Source organism: Sapajus apella, unplaced genomic scaffold (genome assembly GCF_009761245.1).
Source record: "Sapajus apella isolate SASKATOON/1434 unplaced genomic scaffold, GSC_monkey_1.0 scaffold83, whole genome shotgun sequence".
NCBI lineage: Eukaryota > Metazoa > Chordata > Mammalia > Primates > Cebidae > Sapajus > Sapajus apella.
In genome coordinates this window covers 3,484,267-3,506,813 of record NW_022437023.1, presented here as the reverse complement: position 1 = coordinate 3,506,813, position 22,547 = coordinate 3,484,267, and the positions used below count along the sequence as shown (strand labels likewise).

The 22,547-nt window shown below is 38.8% G+C and overlaps 1 protein-coding gene across 7 annotated transcripts in view; it reads right to left on the bottom strand.

The window, feature by feature from the left end:
• The window catches only part of MAPK14 (mitogen-activated protein kinase 14), an 82,147-nt gene that overhangs the window by 19,268 nt on the left and 40,332 nt on the right, over positions 1-22,547 (bottom strand). For 6 of the 7 annotated variants that reach the window (XM_032253546.1, XM_032253547.1, XM_032253552.1 and 3 more), the window contains 5 exons: positions 14,899-15,010; positions 14,161-14,190; positions 13,787-13,834; positions 12,251-12,365; positions 11,616-11,687 (listed from right to left, as the gene is read on the bottom strand). In XM_032253546.1, coding sequence (XP_032109437.1) covers positions 11,616-11,687; positions 12,251-12,365; positions 13,787-13,834; positions 14,161-14,190; positions 14,899-15,010 — 377 coding nt within the window. The remainder of the gene's footprint in view (positions 1-11,615; positions 11,688-12,250; positions 12,366-13,786; positions 13,835-14,160; positions 14,191-14,898; positions 15,011-22,547) is intronic. The other variant, XM_032253548.1, reaches the window with a different exon arrangement.

The window sequence follows — 22,547 nt, the reverse complement described above, 5'->3', positions numbered from 1 at the left end:
ATCTTAGTAGCTAAAAGCATTTGCATGAAAGAAGTTAAAACATGCAAACCTCTGAAGAAATCAGCATGGGTTCTTCAAAAGCTGGCAAATCCACTGAAATACAGGCCAGTCTTCCAACAGTACCAGCTACTGTAAGGCCACTGATTTGTCCAGGCAGTTAAGACCAGAAGGAGCTTCACGTAGCCATATAGGCAGAGCAAAGCAAAACTCACCACATCATGACAATCAGTTATTTCCACAGTGAGCAATCCTTTATAATAGGTTTAGCCCTTGTTCCCTTAGATAGAAAATATTTTTACTATTAGTTTAAAATGTGTTTTAATTGTAATGATCACAATGTCAAAATTTAAATCATAAATCTCCTGAATCTAAAATAAATGAAGAAAAGGACAACTTAGGCCTAAAATTACTCGTTTTGAGATGGACTCTCACTCTGTCACCCAGGCTGGAGTGCAATGGTGCAGTCTTGGCTCACTACAACCTCTGCCTCCTGGGTTCAAGTGATCCTCCTCCCTCAGTCTCCTGAGTACCTGGGATTACAGGTGCCCACCACCATGCCCAGCTAATTTTTGTATTTTTAGTAGAGATGAAGTTTCACTGTGTTTACCAGGCTGGTCTTGAACTCCTAACCTCGTGATCCCCCCATCTCAGTCTCCCAAAGTGCTGAGATTACAGGTGTGAGCCACCGCACCTGGCCCAGATTACTGTTTAGGCCAAGTCATTTTTAACAGAGCAAAAGTCAGTCAGAATGAACAAGTAAGGGGGGGGGGGAACCTAAGTGTAACAGGATAATTCGAGGGAAAGTAAAAGAGGGATATTCTAGTCAGTTCTAAGCGGTCCAGGAAACTCCTAGAAAACCTCCACAAGACAGAAAGTTGAAGATAAATAAAAGGACCAGTTGCAGACATATCTGCCATGAGCAGCAATTTTCAATGAAATAAATCCACACAGGGCAAAGTGGAGCACTAATCTTTGGGAAGGTAGGAAATCTTCCTGGTGACAGACAGGATAGACAAAAATAAGACTTAGCCTAGCTTCTTACCTTCCAGGTTGTCAAAATAGCCATTTTCACTGTAACACAAAGAAAATGTCTCAAGGTACCCTTATGGACAAATCTGAAGATTCTACTCTTTTTTGAGAAAATGTATTCTCAAGATAGAAAGGAAAGGGCAAATAATCTAATAAAATATTTTTCTTCTTCAGTATTGATTAGGACACTTGCTTTTAGTGTCTCAAGTGAAACTGCTTTTTAAAAATGAGATAATATTTGGCAGAGCACAGTGGCTTACTCCTGTAATCCCAGCACTTTAGGAGGCCAAGGTGGGCAAATCACTTGAGGTCTAGAGTTTGAGACCAGCCTGGCCAACACAGTAAAACCCAGTCTCTACTAAAAATACATAAAAATTAGTCAGGTATGGTGGCATGTGCCTGTAATCCCAGCTACTTAGGAGGCTGAGGCAGGAGAATTGCTTGAACCCAGGAGGTGGAGGTTGCAGTGAGTCGAGACTGCGCCACTGTACTCCAGCCTGGGTGACAGGGCAAGACTCCATCTCAAAAAACAAAAAAATAAAAAAGAATATTTGAAACCAATGACTGAAAGTGATGGGCAGATGTGAGAGAAGGATCTCTAGAAGCTTTAGCTCTATTGCTGGTGTTTTAACTCACAAGCAAGCAGGACAGTATGAACAGAGGTGTTCATTATACTATTCTTTGTCTAGTAGTATGTCTGAAATATTTCAAAACATGTTTGCAAAAGACCAAAAGATGAAAAAAAGCAGAATTAAGAAGCAAATTTAATACACTAAGAAAATTCCTGTAGACCAGGGGAGCAGCTGATAGCAAGTAGATTTTAATTCAGCTCCATTAACCCATAATATCTTAAGAGTACCATTTCTGTTAAAATGAAAGAAGGTTTAACACATTAAGGAAATTCACTTGATTATGTAGAAATAGGAAACAGCAGCAAGCCAAGGCTGTGATCTCTGGTAGGAAAACAATATTTGATGACCAGCAGGTCTATGAAACTTTCTCATAGTGCATAGTGTTGAGTGTCAGTAGCAGAATTTTCTTAGTGGCTCATTCATTTCAAGATAGACCTATGGTACTTGAAATAGGTACTATACCTGAAAGAGACACTCTGTATCCTGCCTCCTTTCTAATACAAAGTTCTGTCAGCTGTGTCCCCATGATATCCCTAGTCAACTAAGCTTTTAAGAAAGGGCTTCATTCTTTAGAAAATAGTAATATTATTATTAGGCCAGATGGAAGGGTTCTGCAAAATCACAAACAAGAATAATTTTTCATTTTTTTCTTTGAGATGGAGTCTTACTCTGTGGCCCAGGCTGGAGTGCGGTATTACGATCTCAGCTCACTGCAACCTTCACCTCCCAGGTTCCAGTGATTTTCCTGCCTCAGCCTCCTGAAGTAGCTGGGATTATAGGCTAATTTTTGCATTTTTAGTAGAGTTGGGGTTTCACCATGTTGGCCAGGCTGGTCTCAAACCTCTGACCTCAGGTGATTCACCCGCCTCAGCCTCCAAAAGTGTTGAGATTACAGGCATGAGCCACTGTGCATGGCAAGAATAATTTCTAATCTGATAATATATCATTGGCTTTAAGACAAAAATCCTTATGTCTTATATTTTTTTAAACTAAAGTTCTGGGATCCATGTGCAGGATGTGCAGGTTTGTTACATAGGTAAACATGTGCCATGGTGGTTTGCTGCACCTATCAACCCGTCACCTAGGTGTTAAGCCCTCCACGCATTAGTTATTTATCCTGATGTTCTGCCTCTGCCTGCCCCTGCCCCCTACCAACAGGCCCCAGTGTGTGTTGTTCTCCTCCATGTGTCCATGTGTTCTTATTGTTCAGCTCTCACTTATAAGTGAGAACATGCAATGTTTGGCTTTCTGAGGAAAATGGCTTCGAGCTCCATCCTTGTCCCTGCAAAGGACATAACCTCATTCCTTTTTATGGCTGTATAGTATTCCATATTGTATATGTACCACATTTTCTTTAATCAGTCTATCACTGATGGGCATTTGGGTTGATTCCATGTCTTTGCTATTGTGAATACTGCTGCAATCAACATACACATGCATATAATCTTTATAATAGAATGATTTATATCCTTTGGGTATATACCCAGTAATGGGATTGCTGGCTCAAATGGCATTTCTGGTTCCAAGTCTTTGAGGATTTCACCAAACTGTCTTCTACAATGGTTGAACTAATTTACATTCCCACCAACAGTGTAAAAATGTTCCTATTTCTCTACAGCCTCACCAGCATCTGTTGTTTCTTGACTTTTTAATAAGCACCATTTTGACTGGCACAAAAGAGTATCTCATTGTGGTTTTGATTTGTATTTCTCTAATGGTCATGTTGTAATGGTCATTACAACCATCTGTAATGGTCAGTGATGTTGAGCCTTTTTTCATGTTTCTTGGCCACATAAATGTCTACCAGTTTGAGAAGTGTCTGTTCATGTCCTTTGTCAACTTTTTAATGGAGATTTTCTTGTAAATTTGCTTAAGTTTCTTGTAGATTCTGGATAATAGATCTTTGTCAGATGGATAGATTGCAAAAATTTTCTCCCATTCTGTAGGTTGTCTTGTTCACTCTGATGATAGTTTCTTTTGCTGAGCAGAAGCCCATTTGTCAATTTTTGCTTTGTTGCCATTGCTTTTGACATTTTCATCAGGAAATCTTTTCCCATGCCTATGTCTTGAATGATATTGCCCAGATTTTCTTCTAGGGTTTTTATAGTTTTGAGTTTTACATTTAAGACTTTAATCCATCTTAATTTTTGTATAAAGTGTAAGGAAGGGGTCCAGTTTCAATTTTCTGCATAGGGCTAGCCAGTTCTCCCAACACCATTTAATAAATAGGGAATCCTTTCCCCATTGCTTGTTTCTGTCATGTTTGTTGAAGATCAGACGGTTGTGGATATGCAGTTTTATTTCTGAGATCTCTATTCTGTTCCTGTGCTAGCTTTGGGGCTTGTTTGCCTTGATTCTCTAGTTCTTTTAGTTTTGATGTTAGAGCATCAGTCTGAGATCTTTCTAGTTTTTTGATGTGGACATTTAGTACTATAAATTTCCCTCTTAACACTGCTTTAGCTGTCTCCAAAAGATTCTAGTATGTTGTCTCTTTGTTCTCATTGGTTTCAAAGAACTTCTTGATTTCTGCCTTAATTTCATTATTTATCCAGGAATCATTCAGGAGCAGGTTGTCCAATTTCCATGTAGTTGTGTGGTTTTGAGTGAGTTTCTTGAGTTCTAATTTGATTGTGCTGTGGTGTGAGAGACTGTTATAATTTCAGCTCTTCTGCAGTTTCTGAGGAGTATTTTCCTTCCAATTATGTGATCAATTTTGGCCTAAGTGTGATGTGCTGCCAAGAAGACTGTACACTCTGTTGTTTCTGGGTGGAGAATTCTGTAGATCTCTATCAGGTGCAGAGCTGAGTTCAAGTCCTGAATATCCTTGTTAATTTTCTGTCTCAATGATCTGTCTAATACTGACAGTGGGGTGTTAAAGTCTCCCACTATTATTGTGTGGGAGTCTAAGTCTCTTTGTAGGTAACTAAGAAGTTGATTTATGAATCTGGGTGCTCCTGTATTGGGCATATATATTTAGGATAGTCAGCTTTTCTTGATGAATTGAACCCTTTACCGCTATGTAGTGCCCTTGTCTTTTTTGATCTTTGCTGGTTCAAAGTCTGTTTTGTCATAAAACAGACTTGCAACCCCTGCTTTTTTTCTGCTTTCCATTTGCTTGGTAAATTTTCCTCCATCCCTTATTTTGGGCCTTGGTATGTCTCTGAAAGTTAGATGGGTCTCTTGAATACAGCATACTGATGGGTCCTGACTCTGTATCCAGTTTGCCATTCTGTTTTTTAATTGGGACATTTAGCCCATTTACATTTAAGGTTAATACTGTTATGTGTGAATTTGATCCTATCATGATGCTAGGTGGTTATTTTGCAGACTTGTTGATGTAGTTGCTTCATAGAGTCATTGGTCTTTGTACTTCACTGTGTTTTTTGCAGTGGCCAGTTTTTCCTTTCCATATTTAGTGTTTCCTTCAGGAGCTCTTGCAAGGCGAGCCTGGTCACAGTGATGAATTCTCTCAGCATTTGCTTGTCTGAAAACGACTTTATTTCTCCTTCACTTATGAAGCTTGGTTTGGCCAGATATGAAATTCTGGGTTGGAAATTATTTTAAGAATATTGAATATTGGCCCCCAATCTTTTCTGGCTGAGAGGGTTTCTGCTGAGGTCCACTGTTATAGTCTGATGGGCTTCCCTTTGTAGGTGACCTGGCCTTTCTCTCTGGCTGCCCTTAGTATTTTTTCCTTCATATCAACCTTGGAGAATCATGACCATGTGTCTTGGGGTTGATCTTCTCATGAAATTTCTTACTGGGGTTCTCTACAGATTTCCTGAACTTGAATGTTGCCCTGCCTTGCTAGGTTGGGGAAGTTCTGGATGATATCCTGAAGCATGTTTTCCAACTTGGTTCCATTCTCCCCAACTCTTTCAGGTACTCCTATCAATTGCAGGTTCAGTCTTTTATATAATCCCATAGTTCTCAGAGATTTTGTTCATTTCTTTTCATTCTTTTTCCTCTATAACCTTGTCTTTTTTCTCTAATCTTGTCAGCATGACGGTCTTCAAGCTCTGAAATTCTTTCCTCCACTTGGTCTATTTGGCTATTGATACTTGTGGTTGCATTGTGAAGTTCTCGTGTTGTGTTTTTCATCTCTATCATTTATGTTCCTCTCTAAACTGGTTATTCTGGTTAACAGCTCCTGTAATGTTTATCATGGTTCTTAGCTTCTTTGCATTGGGTTAGAACATGCTCCTTTAGCTCAATGAAGTTCATTATTATCTACCTTCAGAAGCCTAGTTCTGTCAGTTCATCCATCTCAGCCTCAGCCCACTTCTGTGCCCTTGCTGGAGAGGTGCTGTGATCATTTGAAGGAGAAGAGGCACTCTGGCTTTCTAAGTTTTCAGCATTTTTTCACTGATTCTTTCTCATCTTCATGAGTTTATCTAGCTTCGATCTTTGAGGCTGCTGACCTTTGGAGGAGCTTTGGTGGGACCTTTTTGTTGATGCTGTTGTTGTTGCTTTCCATTTGTTTTGCTTTTAATAGTCAGTCCCCTCTTCTGCAGGGCTGCTGCAGTTTGCTGGGGGTCTACTCCAGACCCTATTCGCCTGGGTCCCTCCTGTACCTGGAGGTGTCACCAGAGGAGATTGCAGACAGCAAAGACGGCTGCCTGTTCCTTCCTCTGGGAGATGCATCCCAGAGGGGCACCAACCTGATGCCAGGAATGCTCTTCTATTAGGTGTCTGGTGACCCCTGTTCAGGGGTCTCACCCAGTCAAGAGGCATGGACCCACTTAAAGAAGCATTCTGGCTGCCCTTGGGTGGAGGAGGTGTGCTGCACTGGAGGGAATACCACTCATCCAGACAGCCTGGATTCCTGAGAGTCAGTAAGGGGAAAGACTAAGTCTGATGATCTGTGAAGACCATGGCCACCCCTCCCATCAGGGGCTTCATCCCAGGGAGATCAGCATTCTGTTTGTAAAACCACTGGCTGGAGTTGCTGAAATTTCCACAGAGAGACCCCACCCATGAAGAGGGATAGGTCAGGGTCCAGGGTCCGGCCTAAAGAGTCAGTCTGGCCATGATCTGCCACCACTGCTCTAGGGTTTGCACTGTGAATGGAGCAGAATGGAGCTTCAACAATGACAGGCAACACACCCCCAAGGAACTCGGTAGTCTTAGGTAGTCTCCAGTCAAGAGGCTCCCGAGAATCTGCATATCTCTGTGGTTGGGACCCAAGACCCTGGTAGCATGTGCTCATGAGGGCGATCTCCTGATTCACAGGTTGCACAGATCCTTGGAAAAAGGGTGATTTCCCAGACAGGTTAGCACAATTACTCACTGCCTCCCTTGGCTGGGGGTGAGAGCTCCCCTTGCCCTGTGCAGCTCCCAGGTGGGCTGTCGCTCCACCCTGCTTTTCCTCACTCTCCATAGGTTATGCCAACTGCCTAGTCAGTCCCATTGAGAGAGCCTGAATACCTCAGTTGCCAGTACAGGATTCCTTCCCTGTTTTCATTCTTCTCGGTGGTAGCCTCTGACCATGGTTATTTTTAGTCGGCCATCTTGTCCCCTCCCTGGTATTTCTTATGTCTTTAAAGGAAATCCAGGAATTGCTAACAATTAAGTACCAAAATAATCTTTCAAGAAGGAGACTAATTACAAAACCCAAGAAAAAGTAAAACAGGAAGACAACTTGAAGAGATCTAAAAATGCATAAACCAATACCACTAGCCATGTGTAATTAAGTTTAAATGTAATCTAAATAAAATTTTAATGACATTTAAAATTCAGATTAAAATACTCAGAAAACTTTGAATAGAAGGGGATATGGTTTGGATGTTTTGTCCCCTCCAAATATGTTGAAATGTGATCCCCAATGTTGTAGGTGGGGCCTGATTGAAGGTGTTAGGGTCTTGGAACTCTCAAGAATGGCTTGGTGCCCTCCCCATGTTAATGAGTGAGTTCTTGCTCTATTAGTTCATGTAAAAGCTGGTTGTTTACAAGAGTCTGGCATCTCTCCTGCTCCCTCCCTTGCCATGTGACATGCCTGTTCCCCCTACTGCCATAAGTGAAAGCTTCCTGAGGTTCTGACCAGGAGTAGATGCTGGCACCATGTTTCTTTTACAGCCGTGTAACTGTGAGCCAAATAAACCTCTTTTCTTGATAAATTACCTAGTCTCAGGTAATTACCTTTATAGAAATGTGAAATGGACTAATACAGAAGAAAACTTCCCCAACATGATAAAGGGCATTTATAAAAAACCAACGGCTAACATCATACTCAATGCGAAGAGACTGAAAGCTTTCCCCCTAAGACAGGAACAAGACAAGGATGCCTACTTTCACTGCTGCTATTCAGCATTGTAGTGGAGTTCTAGACAGAGCCATTAGACAAGGGAAAGAATCAAGAGCATCAAAATTGGAAAGGAAGAAACAAAACTTTCTCTATTTGCAGACAACATGACCCTATATATAAATATAGAAAATCCCAAAGAATCTAGACGAAAACTGCTAGAACTAATAAATGAATTGAGCAAATTCGCAGGGTATAAGATCAACAATCAAGAATTAGTTTTGTTTCTATATACCAACAATGAACACACCAAAGAAACTCCATTTATAATCGCAGCTAAAAGAATAAAACACCTAGGAAAAAATTTAACCAAGGTGAAACACTTTACAACTGAAAACTACAAAACACTGCTGGAAAAAATTGAAGACTTAAATGGAAAGAAAGCCTGTGCTCATGAACAGGATGACATAATAGTGTTAAGATGTCAATATTACTTAAAATGATCTAAAAATTTGACAGAATGCCTATCAAAATTCCAAAGCCTTTTTTTTTTTTTTTTTGCAGAAATAAAAATGCAAATTGTCAAATTCATATGGAATTACAAAGGACCCAGAATAGTCAAAGCCATTTTGAAAAAGAAGAACAAAGCTGGAGGACTCACACTTCCTGATTTCAAAGCTTACTATATAGCTACAGTGATCAAAACAGTGTGGTACTTCCATAAGGATAGATATATAAACCAATAGAATTGAGAGTCCAGAATTAAACCCACACATGTATTGCTAATTATATATACCAATTTTCTAAGAAACAAGTAAAAGGTGAATGAAACAAAAAACGAAGGAGAAATCCTAGGGTACCATGTTGATTTGATGGGGGAAGTAACAGTCTCTTTACGCTGCTAGAGTAGCCGTGAGGGTTAAGAACCACTATGCCGGAACACAAGTGACTGTATAGTTCAGGCAGGAAAAGATAATGGGAAACATTTTCCTCTTTTCTTCTTGTCAGGCAACCAAAGCTGTCTCTACACAGATGGCAACTTACAAGAGAAGGTTAAGTATATTACAAATACAAATCCTTTGAATTCGACTTTTACAATTCAGGAGAGAACATTTGTCTGAAAAAGAACCAAGTAGAATACAAACAAATTACTAAAACCAAAATTTTGAAATGAATTCTCATGTATTAAAAAATGAACCCCCGGACACAATGGCTCACGCCTGTAATCCCAGCACTTTGGGAGGCTGAGGCAGGCAGATCACGAGGTCAAGAGACCAAGACCATCCTGGCCAACATGGTGAAACCCTGTCTCTACTAAAAATACGAAAATTAGCTGGGCATGGTGGCATGCGCCTGTAGTCCCAGCTACTTGGGAGGCTGAGGCAGGAGAACTGCTTGAACCTGGGAGGCGGAGGTTGCAGTGAGCTGAGATCGCACCACTGTCCTCCAGCCTGGCACCTGGTGACAGAGTGAGATTCTGTCTCAAAAAAAAAAAAGAATCCCCTATTAAAAAGTTTAAACACTAGCTAGTTTAAACAGTAGCTCACAGAAGAAAAACACATAGGCACAAAGGGAAGACTTCCTACAGGCAGAAAGTTAGCGTTCAAAAAGGTCATGCCATCAGGGAATAGACAGCTAGCTGTCTATGAGACGGAACCATAAGGGCAGAAGATCAACATTACTTTGAAAACTTTTTAACACTAGTCTGCCAAGGGACCCATCCTTTCCTACCTGTCAAAACAAACAAACAAACAAAAAACCATTAATGATTCATAGGTAGACAATACAGTGGGAGGTGAAGGGGTATGTTTTGCAAAGGGCATTACTGAAGATGATGGCTAACATTTACTGGCAGGCTTGTCTCAGTACTTTCCAGTTATTATCTGGCTGAATTCTTACAACGACCCTGTGAGTACGTATGATCATTATCATTTTATGGTTCAGGAAACTGAGAGGCACAGAGGTTAGAAAACTTGTTCAAAGTTACATAGCTGGAAATAAAAGAGCTAAGAGCTAAACCCAGGAAGTCTGCCTCCAGAGCATGTGCTTAACCTGTATGCTATACTGTCTTTCTCCCTTTGCCACCTTGTGTGTCTACACAGGCATGGAGGTCTGTGACTGACTGAATGGGTAGCTGGAGATAGAGACACAAAAAGAGGAAAGGGAGGAGGGAACAGAGAACAGCATCAGGATAGCAGCTATTCCAGAGGACAAACCAAGGATGGGACTCTGAGATAAGTACCTGAGGAAAGGGAGAAGTATAAATTCTCCCTGATTCTCTTACCTTGGACTGTAATATGTATGTATGTATGTATGTATGTATGTGTGTGTGTGTGTGTGTATACATATGTATACATATATATACACATACACACACACACATATATACACATATATATATATACACACACACACACATATATATACATACACACACACACACACACACACACACACACACACCAAATTTCTGAGAAACAGATATAAGGTGAATGAAGCAAAGGACAAAGGAGAAATACTAGGTATTAAACTAACTTAAAATCCAGAGGTAGGGAGTAATAAGGTAAGCTAAATACAGGGAGCCTGAAGTACAGGGAGTCTGTATCAATGTAGTAACATTCAGAGAGAAAGAAACAGCTTTACCTGAGAAATAGAGGTTTTTTTCAGTTCATAATGAAAGTACATTCTCTGTGGCAAAAGATAGAACACAGGGGTAGGTATTATGGACATCATAGTCATTACAGAAGTATATCCCAAACTGTGAGCAAGTGAACTGACATTCTAGTTTATAAACTCAATGAGTTTATTTAGGTAAGGGACTAAAACGGCTTTTAGATCTCTAGGCATAATAGATCGGAGGTAATTGTAGCATGTCTAATAGCCCAAACAAAACCACTTGGAGGCTAGTTAACTCAATTATATTTAAAAAAAAAAATCCCCAAAACTAATTCTAGACATATGTTTTAGCATTCTTTCTTACCTAAACATCTTCCATAAGTAGAACTGATGAGAGTTCCAATAAATCACATTTTCATGACATTATTACTAAACCATGAAACAAGCATACCACAGATAGAAAAGGAGCTAAAATAAAGGGGCTATAATAAACCATAAACTAGACGGTAAGTCTGGGAGTAAATTAATTGGTTTGACTGCAATCTGAGATAAAGTTGTGCTGGGAAAAAAAAAAGCACATGACAGGGTAACCTTGTCACTTCTTGCTTTTACTATTTGTTGTCAAACAACAAACATAACAAATAAACTGTATATCATTGCAGGTACCAAATATAGCCTTTTTAATACACAAAGCAAACATAATAGCAAGACACCCTTTAATTATAAATGGGTATCTTGTACTCATTAAGTGTTTATACAAGTAAACTAAACCTGTCATTGGGATCCAGAGCTTTTCATGAGTATGCTCAGGTCTCAGAACCACTGTGGGATGATTAATAAGGGTTTGTTGCAAAAAGATGACAGATTTGAAGGGTTTTTCAGCTTATGAGGAATTTTTTCCAACTCATGAAAGTAAACTGAAGCCTCTTTCTTGGCAAGGCAAGCTACTCAGTAAGAAGGAAGACCTCATAACGTATTATCTGGACTATGAAAGCAAAGAACGGAGAGCCTTCCCTAGAGATAAGTAAAAGGAGTATACATCCATGGACACTGGAATACAAATAAGAAACAAGAATCCAAAACTTTTTAAAGGATACGGTCTGTGCCAGGAAACAATGTTCTTCCAGTCAACAGCTCAGCCATTATGCATCCCACTGACCAAATATCAACTGGCAATATTAAAGAGAAATAAAAGTACATGCAATGTCACTGTTAGTATACTTGACAACAAATAAAACCATTACTAGGAGTGAAATATTCAAATTACTATTTAAAACCTCTGAGCCTCAACAATCATACTCATTTTTACAGAAATAAATGAGCTTATTAAGATCTTTGCCCCACTAAAGGGCTGTTCAAAGGTGGGGTAAGTCAAAACATACTTAAGAGAAATAAGCTGTTCAAAAAGGGGCAAAAGAGTGATAGATTCTTCCAAGTAATATTGAGGGGTTAAAATTATGGACTCATTGTCTTCAGGTATAAGTACTCAGAGAATAAATTCAAAATCTAAATAAATAAAAACCCAATTGCTAAATCACGAGGTTTAGAAGCTGTATATAAAACCCTACTCCCCCATCTGAGCAAGTGAAATATTTTCACTTGCAGGCTTTAAAAGGATCACTGAGGGAAGAAAAGACATTTCTTTCCCCTCCTATAATCTCTACTTCTGAGAATCCCAAATGTATCCAACATAGAATTAAATAAGGCCCTAAATAACCAGTGCAAGTAATACCTGTCTGGTTGTAATGCATCCAGTTCAGCATGATCTCAGGAGCCCTATACCACCTAGTGGCTACGTAGCCTGTCATTTCATCATCTGTGTGCCGAGCCAGTCCAAAATCCAGGATCTAAAGGGCAGAAGAGGCACAGACAAGCTGTTAAGACTTATAAACAGGCAGGGGAAGACAACAACTGTTGCCTTTTTAAAAAGGAAAACAAGACAGCACTTTTATAAAGAGATTTCCTGCTCCATGCTTAGAGTGCATGGTAAACATACAGTGAGAACTAAAAAAACTGAAATTACAAAAAGCAAAACAAAAATGTCACTCCTTGGTATTTAATCAAGCGCAATGAGAACTTATGTCCATACGAAGGTTTGCACATGAATATTCACGGTTGCTTTACATAGCCTCAAACTCAAACTAAAGCAAATGTCCATCAGCAGGTGGATAGATTTAAAAATTCTGATATGTTCATAAAACAAAATACTATTAGCAATAAAAAAGAAAAAAACATTGATACACACAACAATACAGAATCATTACACTAAGCAAAGGCTAGACACACAACAATACACACTATATGATTCCACGTACATGAAACTCCAGAAAAGATAAACCTAATCATAGTGTTAGAAGCAGATCCATAGTCGCCTTGAGCCAGAATTAGGGGTGGAGGGGTGGGGATTCACTAGGAAGGAGCACAACAGACTTTTTAAAGTTAACAGAAATGTTCTTGGCCAGGACTGGTGGCTCATGCCTGTAATCCCAGCACTTTGGGAGGCCAAGGAGGGCAGATCACAAGGTCAGGAGATCGAGACCATTCTGGCCAACATGGTGAACCCCTATCTCTACTAAAAATACAAAATTAGCTGGGCGCAGTGGCATGCCCCTGTAGTCCCAGCTACTCGGGAAGCTGAGGCAGGAGAATCACTTGAACCCGGGAGGTGGAGGTTGCCGTGAGCTGAGATCAAATCACTGCACTCCAGACCGGGCGACAGCGCAAGACTCCATCTCAAAAGAAAAAAAAAAGTTCTTTATCATAAATGTGACAGTTAAGTGGATATATAATTTTCCCAAACTGCACACAAAACGTTGCATTTTAAAGTAAATTTTTTTTAAGTTAAAAAAATGAAATGGAACAAAGCAAGTTCTAGAGCTACTTGCTCTTTAGCAACAATTCACTTATCTTTTATTTGAATTATTTTGAGTGGATAGGTTTCTGCCATTTTTCCTCTTAGAAATCTATTTAATCTAGTTACCACCTCTTCAGCATTGCTTACTTGGTGTTTGACTATTATCTTCCTTTATTATGATTAATATATTAAATTTCTCATTTAACTTTATGTTGAAATAAAAACAAGTGATGCTACTTCTGATGTCACTTAGCTTATTGAGAAATGTTTTAAATTTCAAACTCTGATAATAAAAACAATATCAATTTCAGATAGTCATGGCTCATAAATCTACTCCCTATGAAAGTTTGCCTGCTTAGTCAAACATATAATCTCAAAGTAAAGCAAACAATGGCTACTGTCTCTTTATTTTACCTTCAGCTCACAGTCTTCATTCACAGCTAGATTACTAGGTTTTAGGTCCTAGGAAACAAGTACAGAGAAGACAGGATCAACTTTATAATGCATGATCAATTCTCTTCCTACAGGAAATAATGAGGAACTAGACATAAAAGACTTCATCTAGCTATCAAAAGACAATCTCCATCCTACAGTCAAAATCTAGTCCACGTTAGCCTTACATAGAAAAAAATCTATACATCTTCTTTCTTTAATCAGTCTAAACCTAGAGAAAAGTTGCAATCAATCAACATTTCAATGGCTAAAGTAAGTTTAGATTAGGATCTTGGCTAAATGCCATTCTTCAACCCACTGCCCCAAAATAATGTAATCAAAGACACAATACATACCCTGTGAATTATGTCAGCTGAATGTATATACTGCAAAAGAGAAAAAACTCAAAAAGTTATTCCAACCTTCTATTGTCATATTATATATTTGCTGCATATTTTCATGAATCAATGAGAACTATTAGTGTTAACAGTAAGATTAGAAATTAGCATAAGTAACTATCAGTATTGAGTACATTTACCATAACTATAATCTCCACAGCTATTGACTCCACTTATTTGAGCTTTTAATCTATTTCTGGTTGGTACTCTGGAGCTCAACAGGACTCAAAGCGGCTAAATATCAAAGATGGTTTAATTTTAAAATACTGTTTATCTGCCCCTCCAATAAATAAATAAATTAGTCTTCCTTGAGGATTTTTAAAAAATCTCAACATTACACTGACCAGATATTAGATTACATCAATAAATTACTGTTTAGATGTAAGAATGAAGAGTCCTTATCTTTTAGATATGCATACTGAAGTATCTATGGGTGGTATTATATAATGTCTAGACTTGCTTTAAAATAATCCAGGGCTTGGGAAATACAAAAGAAACATAATTGGCCATATGTCAATAATAACTGTTGTCAATGAGTGAATATGGCAGTTTATCGTACTATGACTTTTACTTGTAATTTTGTGTGTTTGACTTTTCCATAAGAAAAGTGGTTTGCTTGTTTATTTGTTTAAGCCCTAAAAGGAGAGGAGAAAGGGAGAATTCATTTTTAAAAATTATTATTTATATTATCTGTACCTTTAGACCTCGGAGAATTTGGTAGATAAGGAACTGAACGTGGTCATCTGTAAGCTTCTGACATTTCACAATGTTGTTCAGATCTGCCCCCATGAGATGGGTCACCAGATACCTAGAAATTAGTGAAAAGTTACGTAACAATCTAGAACCCCTAAGAAAGCTCTTATCTTCACAAGACTTTTGTAATTTTTATTGTTGTTGAGATGGACTCTCACTCTGTCACCAGACTGGAGTGCAGTGGTGCGACCTTGTCTCACTGCAACCTCCATCTCCTGGGTTCAAGCAATTCTCCTGCCTCAGCCTCCCGAGTAGCTGGAACTACAGGTGTGTGCCACTAAGCTCACCTAATTTTTGTATTTTTAGTAGAGACAAAGTTTCACCATCTTGGCCAGGCTGGTCTTGAACTCCTCACCTCATGATCCACCCCACCTCAGCCTCCCAAAGTGCTGGGATTATAGGCATTCGACACCGTGCCTGGCCTGACTTTTGTAAGTTTTTAAGGGAAGGCCACCCTTCCTTTAAAATGGTAGCTGTACCACGATGACAGTTAAAAGTTAATAACCACTAATTTTTTTTTTGGGGGGGGCACTGAGGAGGGGCACCTCATTACCTCAGTTTCAACATCACTACTCTTTTTTTTTTTTAGAGACAGGATCATGCTCTGTCATGCAGTGGTACAATCACAGTAGCTCACTGCAAGCTCAAATTCCTGGGCTCAAGCGATCCTCCCACCTTAGCCTCCTGAGTAGCTAGGACTAAAGGTGTGCACCACTATGCCCAGCTAACTTGAAAAACAATTTTTTTTTTTTTTTAGCAATGGGGGTCTAACTATGTTGCCCAGGCTGGGCTCTAACTCTTGTCTCAAGTAATCCTCCCAATTCAGCTTCCCACCATTACTATTCTAACTTAACTATCTGCCATCTATTCTAAACATTTCATACTCATTCCTACTTGACATCTTTTTCCAGGTTATCTCAAGAAAAAAGAAAACAGGATGAGCTTTGTGGCTCACACCTATAATCTCAGCACTTTGGGAGGCTAAAGTAGGAGTTTGAGATCAGCCTGGGCAACAGGGAAATCCCACCTCTATAAAAAATAAAAGAGAAAAGAAAACAACAAAAGCAAAGATAGGAATTAGAAAGATACATGTGTCAATATCAGTTTTCTTAAAAATGTTATTCTTGCATGACAAATACACAACAGTATAACTTAGTGCACAGCTAGAATAAAGTATCTTGTAGTTTTAAATCCACCACTACGTTTTTACCTCATTGTAAGCCTTCCAAGTTATAGGTTCTAAAATCGGAGTATTTTTTGATTTTCAAACTCTAATTCTTTTTCAGGAATGACTGATAAAAGGATTTTGTTCATTGACAATATTCCTGCATTTGCCACAAAGGAAGGAGGAACATGTTTTATCTGGAGGCAAGATGAGGCATTCCAGAACTTCTCCTCACAGGTGTGGTGCTGGTTATGAATCTCATTAATCTCATCTTTATGTAGTAAGATTAGGGAATGATTACATTCAAGTCCAACAGGTTCACCACACACATTCTAGACACAATGCCTTAACCCACTCATTACTGTATTACACAGCTATGGAAACATAAAAAGTAGATCGGTACTAAAAAGGATGAATTTTTTTTTTCTTTTTTCCTCTTATTTTTTTTTTTTTTGGCAGACAGAGTCTTGCTCTGTCGCTCAGGCTGGAGTGCAGTGGTGCAATCTCGGCTAGCTGCAACCTAGGTCACCCAGGATTAAGTAATTCTCGTGCCTCAGCCTCCCGAGTAGCTAGAATTACAGGTACATACCACCACACCCGGCTCCGGCTAACGTTTGTATTTTTAGTATAGGGTTCGCCATGTGGCCAGGCTGGTCTCGAACTCCTGACCTCAGGCCTCCCTCAAACTCCCGCCACGGCCTCCCAGAGTGCTGGGATTACAGGCTGCACTTGGCTAAGAGGCTGAATTTTTAAAAATAAGGGTGAGTTTTATTTACCATCTAAGAATCATTTTTATTCTTGAGGTTGGGTAATAATATATATCAGCTGAACTATAAAGAATGTTGATTTCATTTCTATTTTCATTTTTTATGAATTTTGGAGGAAAGCAGGTCAGTAATTTAGATCTATTATTAATGTATTATAAGAATAAGCATGTGTGACCTACACATACAACTAATACACTATATTTATTCCTTTCTGTCCTCCAAGAGGAATGGAATTTTTTTCTCTGTCATAATTTCCCTGTAGGACAGCCACGGTCAGTTCTCAATTTCATGAAGATCAACAGGACTTAGTAACCTTAAGGTAAGATTTTAGCATTTCATATTTTTAAAATTTGCATGTTTCTACTGCCTTGAGGAAAGCGTAGACTCTAAATATAATTTAACAAGTAAATGAGACTGAAATGTTTTGATTCAAGAGATGTTCCAGTCTGAACGTAACATAACCAAAGGCACTAACTAGCACTTATTCTGTGCCCAGCACTGCAGTAAGCAGTTTATTATGTCCATGTCTCTCTTATGTACTCTTCCCAATAACTCTGTGAGATAATGTCCATTAGCATTCCTACTTCATTGATAAGGAAACAAAGACAGAACAAGGATAAGCCACCTACTCATGGTCAAAAAGAGTAGGAATGTCGGGAGTTGAATCTAAAACTGTCTGACCCCACAGATCACGATCTTAATCACAGCACATATTCTTCCAACAATTCTTTCAGCTAATACAAAATTTACATCAAGGGAATGAACTTTTAAAAAATTTGTATAAATGTCACAATAACTAGGGAAGCAATATATCTGAGTAATTTCCTTAATAATTCTCAATTCTGTATTTACTGTCAAAGTTAATCTTAACTAATAAAGAAGGCTGGCAAGAACATAGCAATATTCTGTCCTAATCATAGTCACTGTATTTTTTTAACCCCAAATAGATGCATAAACTGAGGAAGAAAAGAATCCAATTTCAGTCTTATAAGACTGCTTCGCACATAATTATATTTTTGACATTGCATAATAACAGGGTTATTCTTTCAACTTTCCTAAATAATTTTACGGAGAAGAGACAAACATAACTTATCTTTAAATAAAATCTCAAAGTCCTAACTAATATGCCTGAGCTAGCTCACAAAGGTGTTAGGCAAAATTACTAATGAAACCATAGCAACTTCAAGTACAACTATTGTGTTTAAATGGTTACCAGTGACTTAAGAAATCTCATGCAGCCAGAGGACCACTGACTACATGGCCCAAGGGAGAGAGCATGCTTTTAGTTAGAACATTTTACCACTACATAATTTCTCTCAAATCCTTCCCCTCTCAGAGACCATATCTATTTTATCACTAAAACGTACAGAGTGAGGGTGAGACTGCCAAACATTATGCAAGTTTATAAGATTAATCAGTCTATACAGTAATAGCTATCAAGCATTACTACTAAGCTACAATGAAATAAACTTAAAGGCATTATTTATGGCAGAAGCATCTTGCAGGAACTAACCTCATCACTATACATTGTTTCCAGGAGACCCAAAGACCAATCCATGACCACAAATTGTTAAATTCTAACTTCCACATAGAAAGATTTTCAAAATAAGTCTTGCAACAGGGAACAAAAACGAGCATCATGGAAAAATGCTGATGGTTTATGGAAGATGCACCAACTTCCAAAAATAATGAACAGGATGGGGGACAAGGAATATAGATGAACACATTTTAAGTAAGCACATTCCAAAAGAGGCATTAATGGAGAGTCACATAGTTTCTACAGTATTTGTTTCTGAAAAGCATATTCAATTATGTTTTAGGTCTTTAATGCCTAATATTGTCAATGTATATAATATCTAAAGTAAATAAAGGAAGGTTAGACTTGAGTATGGTTGGAACGCTATCTAGTTCTCATGCCTTTACAAAAGAATTAAGTAAGCTGGACTTTATTAGGCTAAAAGTTGAAAAGAATTTCATGGACTGATACAAATCTTGTTTTTTACTTTTCTGGTAAAGCTCGTCTTCTTTATATTTAATCAAAGTACAGAGAGCACAAATCACATTTCTCAAAGTGACTCCTGTAAGATGTACTGTGACAGCAAGAAGGAAGAACTCTCATAAATGCTTTTCAGTACTCTAGACAGCACCCCATTTTACAGCTTCATTTCTACTTCTTGGATAATACCCAACTGTTAAGATCAGCGCCGCCATCCCCGCCCATTTCCCCCATACTCTCGGCTTTTTAAAGCATAGAAAAAAATCAGAAAGAACCTATGTAGAAAAAATAGTCTTCTATATCTATAGACTGGCATCTCTTACTGCTATTAATCCTATTCAAAGCAGTTACCAAAGGCCAAAAAAAAAAGCATCTCTTACATATTTAAACAGGGTACTTAGAAGAATCACAGGGATTGACAATTTGTAACCACAAGCTTCTGCAACTCACGCAGTGATCCTGGAGACTTATTACAGTCGATTCTCAACACAGGAGACAGAGTGATTCTTTTTTTTTTTTTCTTTTTAAGACGGGGCTTCACCATGTTGGTCAGGCTGGTCTTGAACTCCCGACCTCAGATGATCCACCTACCTTGGCCTCCAGAGTGCTTGGATTACAGGCGTGAGCCACTACGCCCGGCCCTGAGTGATTCTTTAGAAATAAAAATCAGATCAGGACACTCCTTTCCTCAAAAGGCTCCTTATTTTACTGAGAGTAATAAAAACACAAAATTCCTTTCAATGGCAGACAAAGTCCTACATAATCCACTACACTGCCCCCAATTATGTCTCTGATTTCATAGTTTGCTCTTACTCACCTCCACACTGGCCTCCTTGCTCTGGTTCCAATATATTATGCAGTCTGCCTCAGGACCTTTGCACTGACTGCCTCTTCTGCCTGGAATACTCTTCCTCTAGATATCCCCAGGTCTAATTCTTCTACTTCTTTAAATTTTTGCTCAAAATTCATCTTAATAAGGCCTACCCTTACTACTCCATTTTAAATTCTATCTTTCTGCCGCCTTGTACTCCTAATTCCCCCTTCTTGTTCTACCTTTTCTTTTTAGTCATAGCATTATTGTCTGCTAATACACTATGTAATATCTATTTTTATATGCTCACTGTTATTTATTGTTATCTGCCTGTATAATGTTCATGGAGGACAGGGTTATTTTTTGTTCCCTGAAGTATCTGAAGTACCAAGAACACTGTCTGATAGATAGTAGGCACTCAATTATCACTGAATGACTCAGGACAACTCATAGAGCACTACTAGGAAGACAAGACAAGGGCTCATTTTATTAAAATATGTGTGCCAAAGATATTACCTAGTAAGCAGACCAGACTGTTCTAATATAGGGGTAAAAGAACTATTCAGCAGCCAAGTAGGCAGCTTAGCAAGCTTATTTAACAACAAATTATTCTCACTTGAAGCAAAGGTTACTAAAAGATGCCCTCTATATTACCGGCATCAATTAAACTAGACTCAATATTTTACCATACATTACAGGATGAAAACAGAAAAGCCAGTCAAAGGAGAGAGCACTGAGCATGCTTTCAGACAACCAAATCATCAACCAGTTATAAACAGTGACAGCGCAAAGTCATTCATTCATTCAATCACTCCATCAACAAATACGTATTTTTGGGCACTGGGGATGCGGCAGTGGGAAAGATAGATATAGCATTTGGATGAAAGGAAGGCATATATGAATATATAATCATAATAAAGCATGATTATAGCTATAAAAGGATATATGGTGTTAGAGAACACACAGGAGAGGGCCCCGGCACAGATTTAGGAAAGAGTGAACTGGAGATAGATTGCTGAAGGACTTAAATTCTAAGCTAGGCCTTGAAGCTTCTTTACCTTTTAAAACAAATCTGAGAAAAAGGTGGCATCAGGCCGGGCGCGGTGGCTCAAGCCTGTAATCCCAGCACTTTGGGAGGCCGAGGCGGGTGGATCACAAGGTCAAGAAATCGAGACCATCCTGGTCAACATGGTGAAACCCCGTCTCTACTAAAAATACAAAACATTAGCTGGGCATGGTGGCGCGTGCCTGTAATCCCAGCTACTCGGGAGGCTGAGGCAGGAGAATGGCTTGAACCCAGGAGGCGGAGGTTGCGGTGAGCCGAGATCGCGCCATTGCACTCCAGCCTGGGTAACATGAGTGAAACCATCCCCTCTCCTCTCCCCAACCCTCTCCCTCCTCCCTCTCTCTCTCCCCCTCTCCCTCCTCCCCCTCCCCCTCTCTTCCTTTCCCCCTCTCCCCCCTCTCTCCCTTCCCCTCTCCCTTCTCTCGGTGGCATCTTATTGATCATGTCAGGCAAAAACTGAATGATATTTTCTTAAGAGATATGTAACTTATTTAGATTTCAAATGTGAATTTGTAAAAATATCTACAAGGAGTTTCAACACTCACCATCCCCATTTCAGCAGACCTCTGATAAAAAAATAAGTTGTAAATATAAATGTTAATAGTTAACTCATTAATCTTTTTCCTAGACCACTTCTCCTCCTATATTCACTATCTTGAGCACTTAGCCGAGTTTCAAGCAACTAGGCTAGGTATTTCTTTCAGCATTATTTCCAAAAAGATCATGTTTATTAGCTAAATTAGGAATAGCCCTACCCATATGCGCGCGCGCACGCACACCTCTCACACACACACACACACACACACACTAGAATTCATTAATGCACAATTTTTATCTAAGTACAAAAGAAGAATCAATGGTTATTTTCATTTAACACTCTCCATTCCATATACATCTCGTCCATTCCATACACATCTGGTTTCTGTACACTTTACATATTTCCTTCATTCTCTGTCTGAAATTTCAGCTTCCACATCCCATCCCATTTGTTTCTTCGGACACAGTTATTACCTTCTTTAGAGGCTTTTCTCCACTAAGCTTCTCTAATATTCTGAGTTCATACAGCACCCTGTAAGTTGTCTAGACATTACAGACTTGACTCAGCCCTTAGTTATTTTAAGTAAGCGTTTCTTAATAAGAAATGCCTCATTTCTTTAATAAGACCATAACAATTGGAAAACAGAGACAGGCCCTTAGTTTTGGCACCTTACATAGAACTTAACACAGTATTTACTCAATAAGAAGGGGTAGCAGACTTTCAAATAATAATCATAGCCTTAGATCAGGAAAATTTGATGAGAAATAGGTTTAGAGCCAAAAGACCAGGAAGAGATTCAACTTTGTATGTGACATTATACAATTACGTTCATCTCTCTCAATCTCAGTTCCCTCATCTGAAAATTTGAGATAATACCATCTACTTCACAGGGTTGTTGTGTCAAATGAGAAAATTTATGTGAAAGCCCTTTGTATGCTTTAAGATGTTACTGAAGAAAAGAAAGTTAGTATTACAGAACTGCCCAGCCACATGTTTTGTCAGTTTCACTCACATGCATAAGACCATGTTTTTAAAGAAAGGACATAGTTGGAATGCTGACAAGAAGGCAAACCAAAAGAAATTAAAGTCAGATATTAACAATGAGAAGAATCATTACTAAATTTCAGTTCCCAGAAAAGTCTTAAATCCATTTCAGATTTTCAGTTAGTATGCTCATCCAAAATATTTCCTAATGTGTTAAGGATCCAGGAGAAAACTGCCTCTGCTAAAATGGTATCTTTTTATGGGA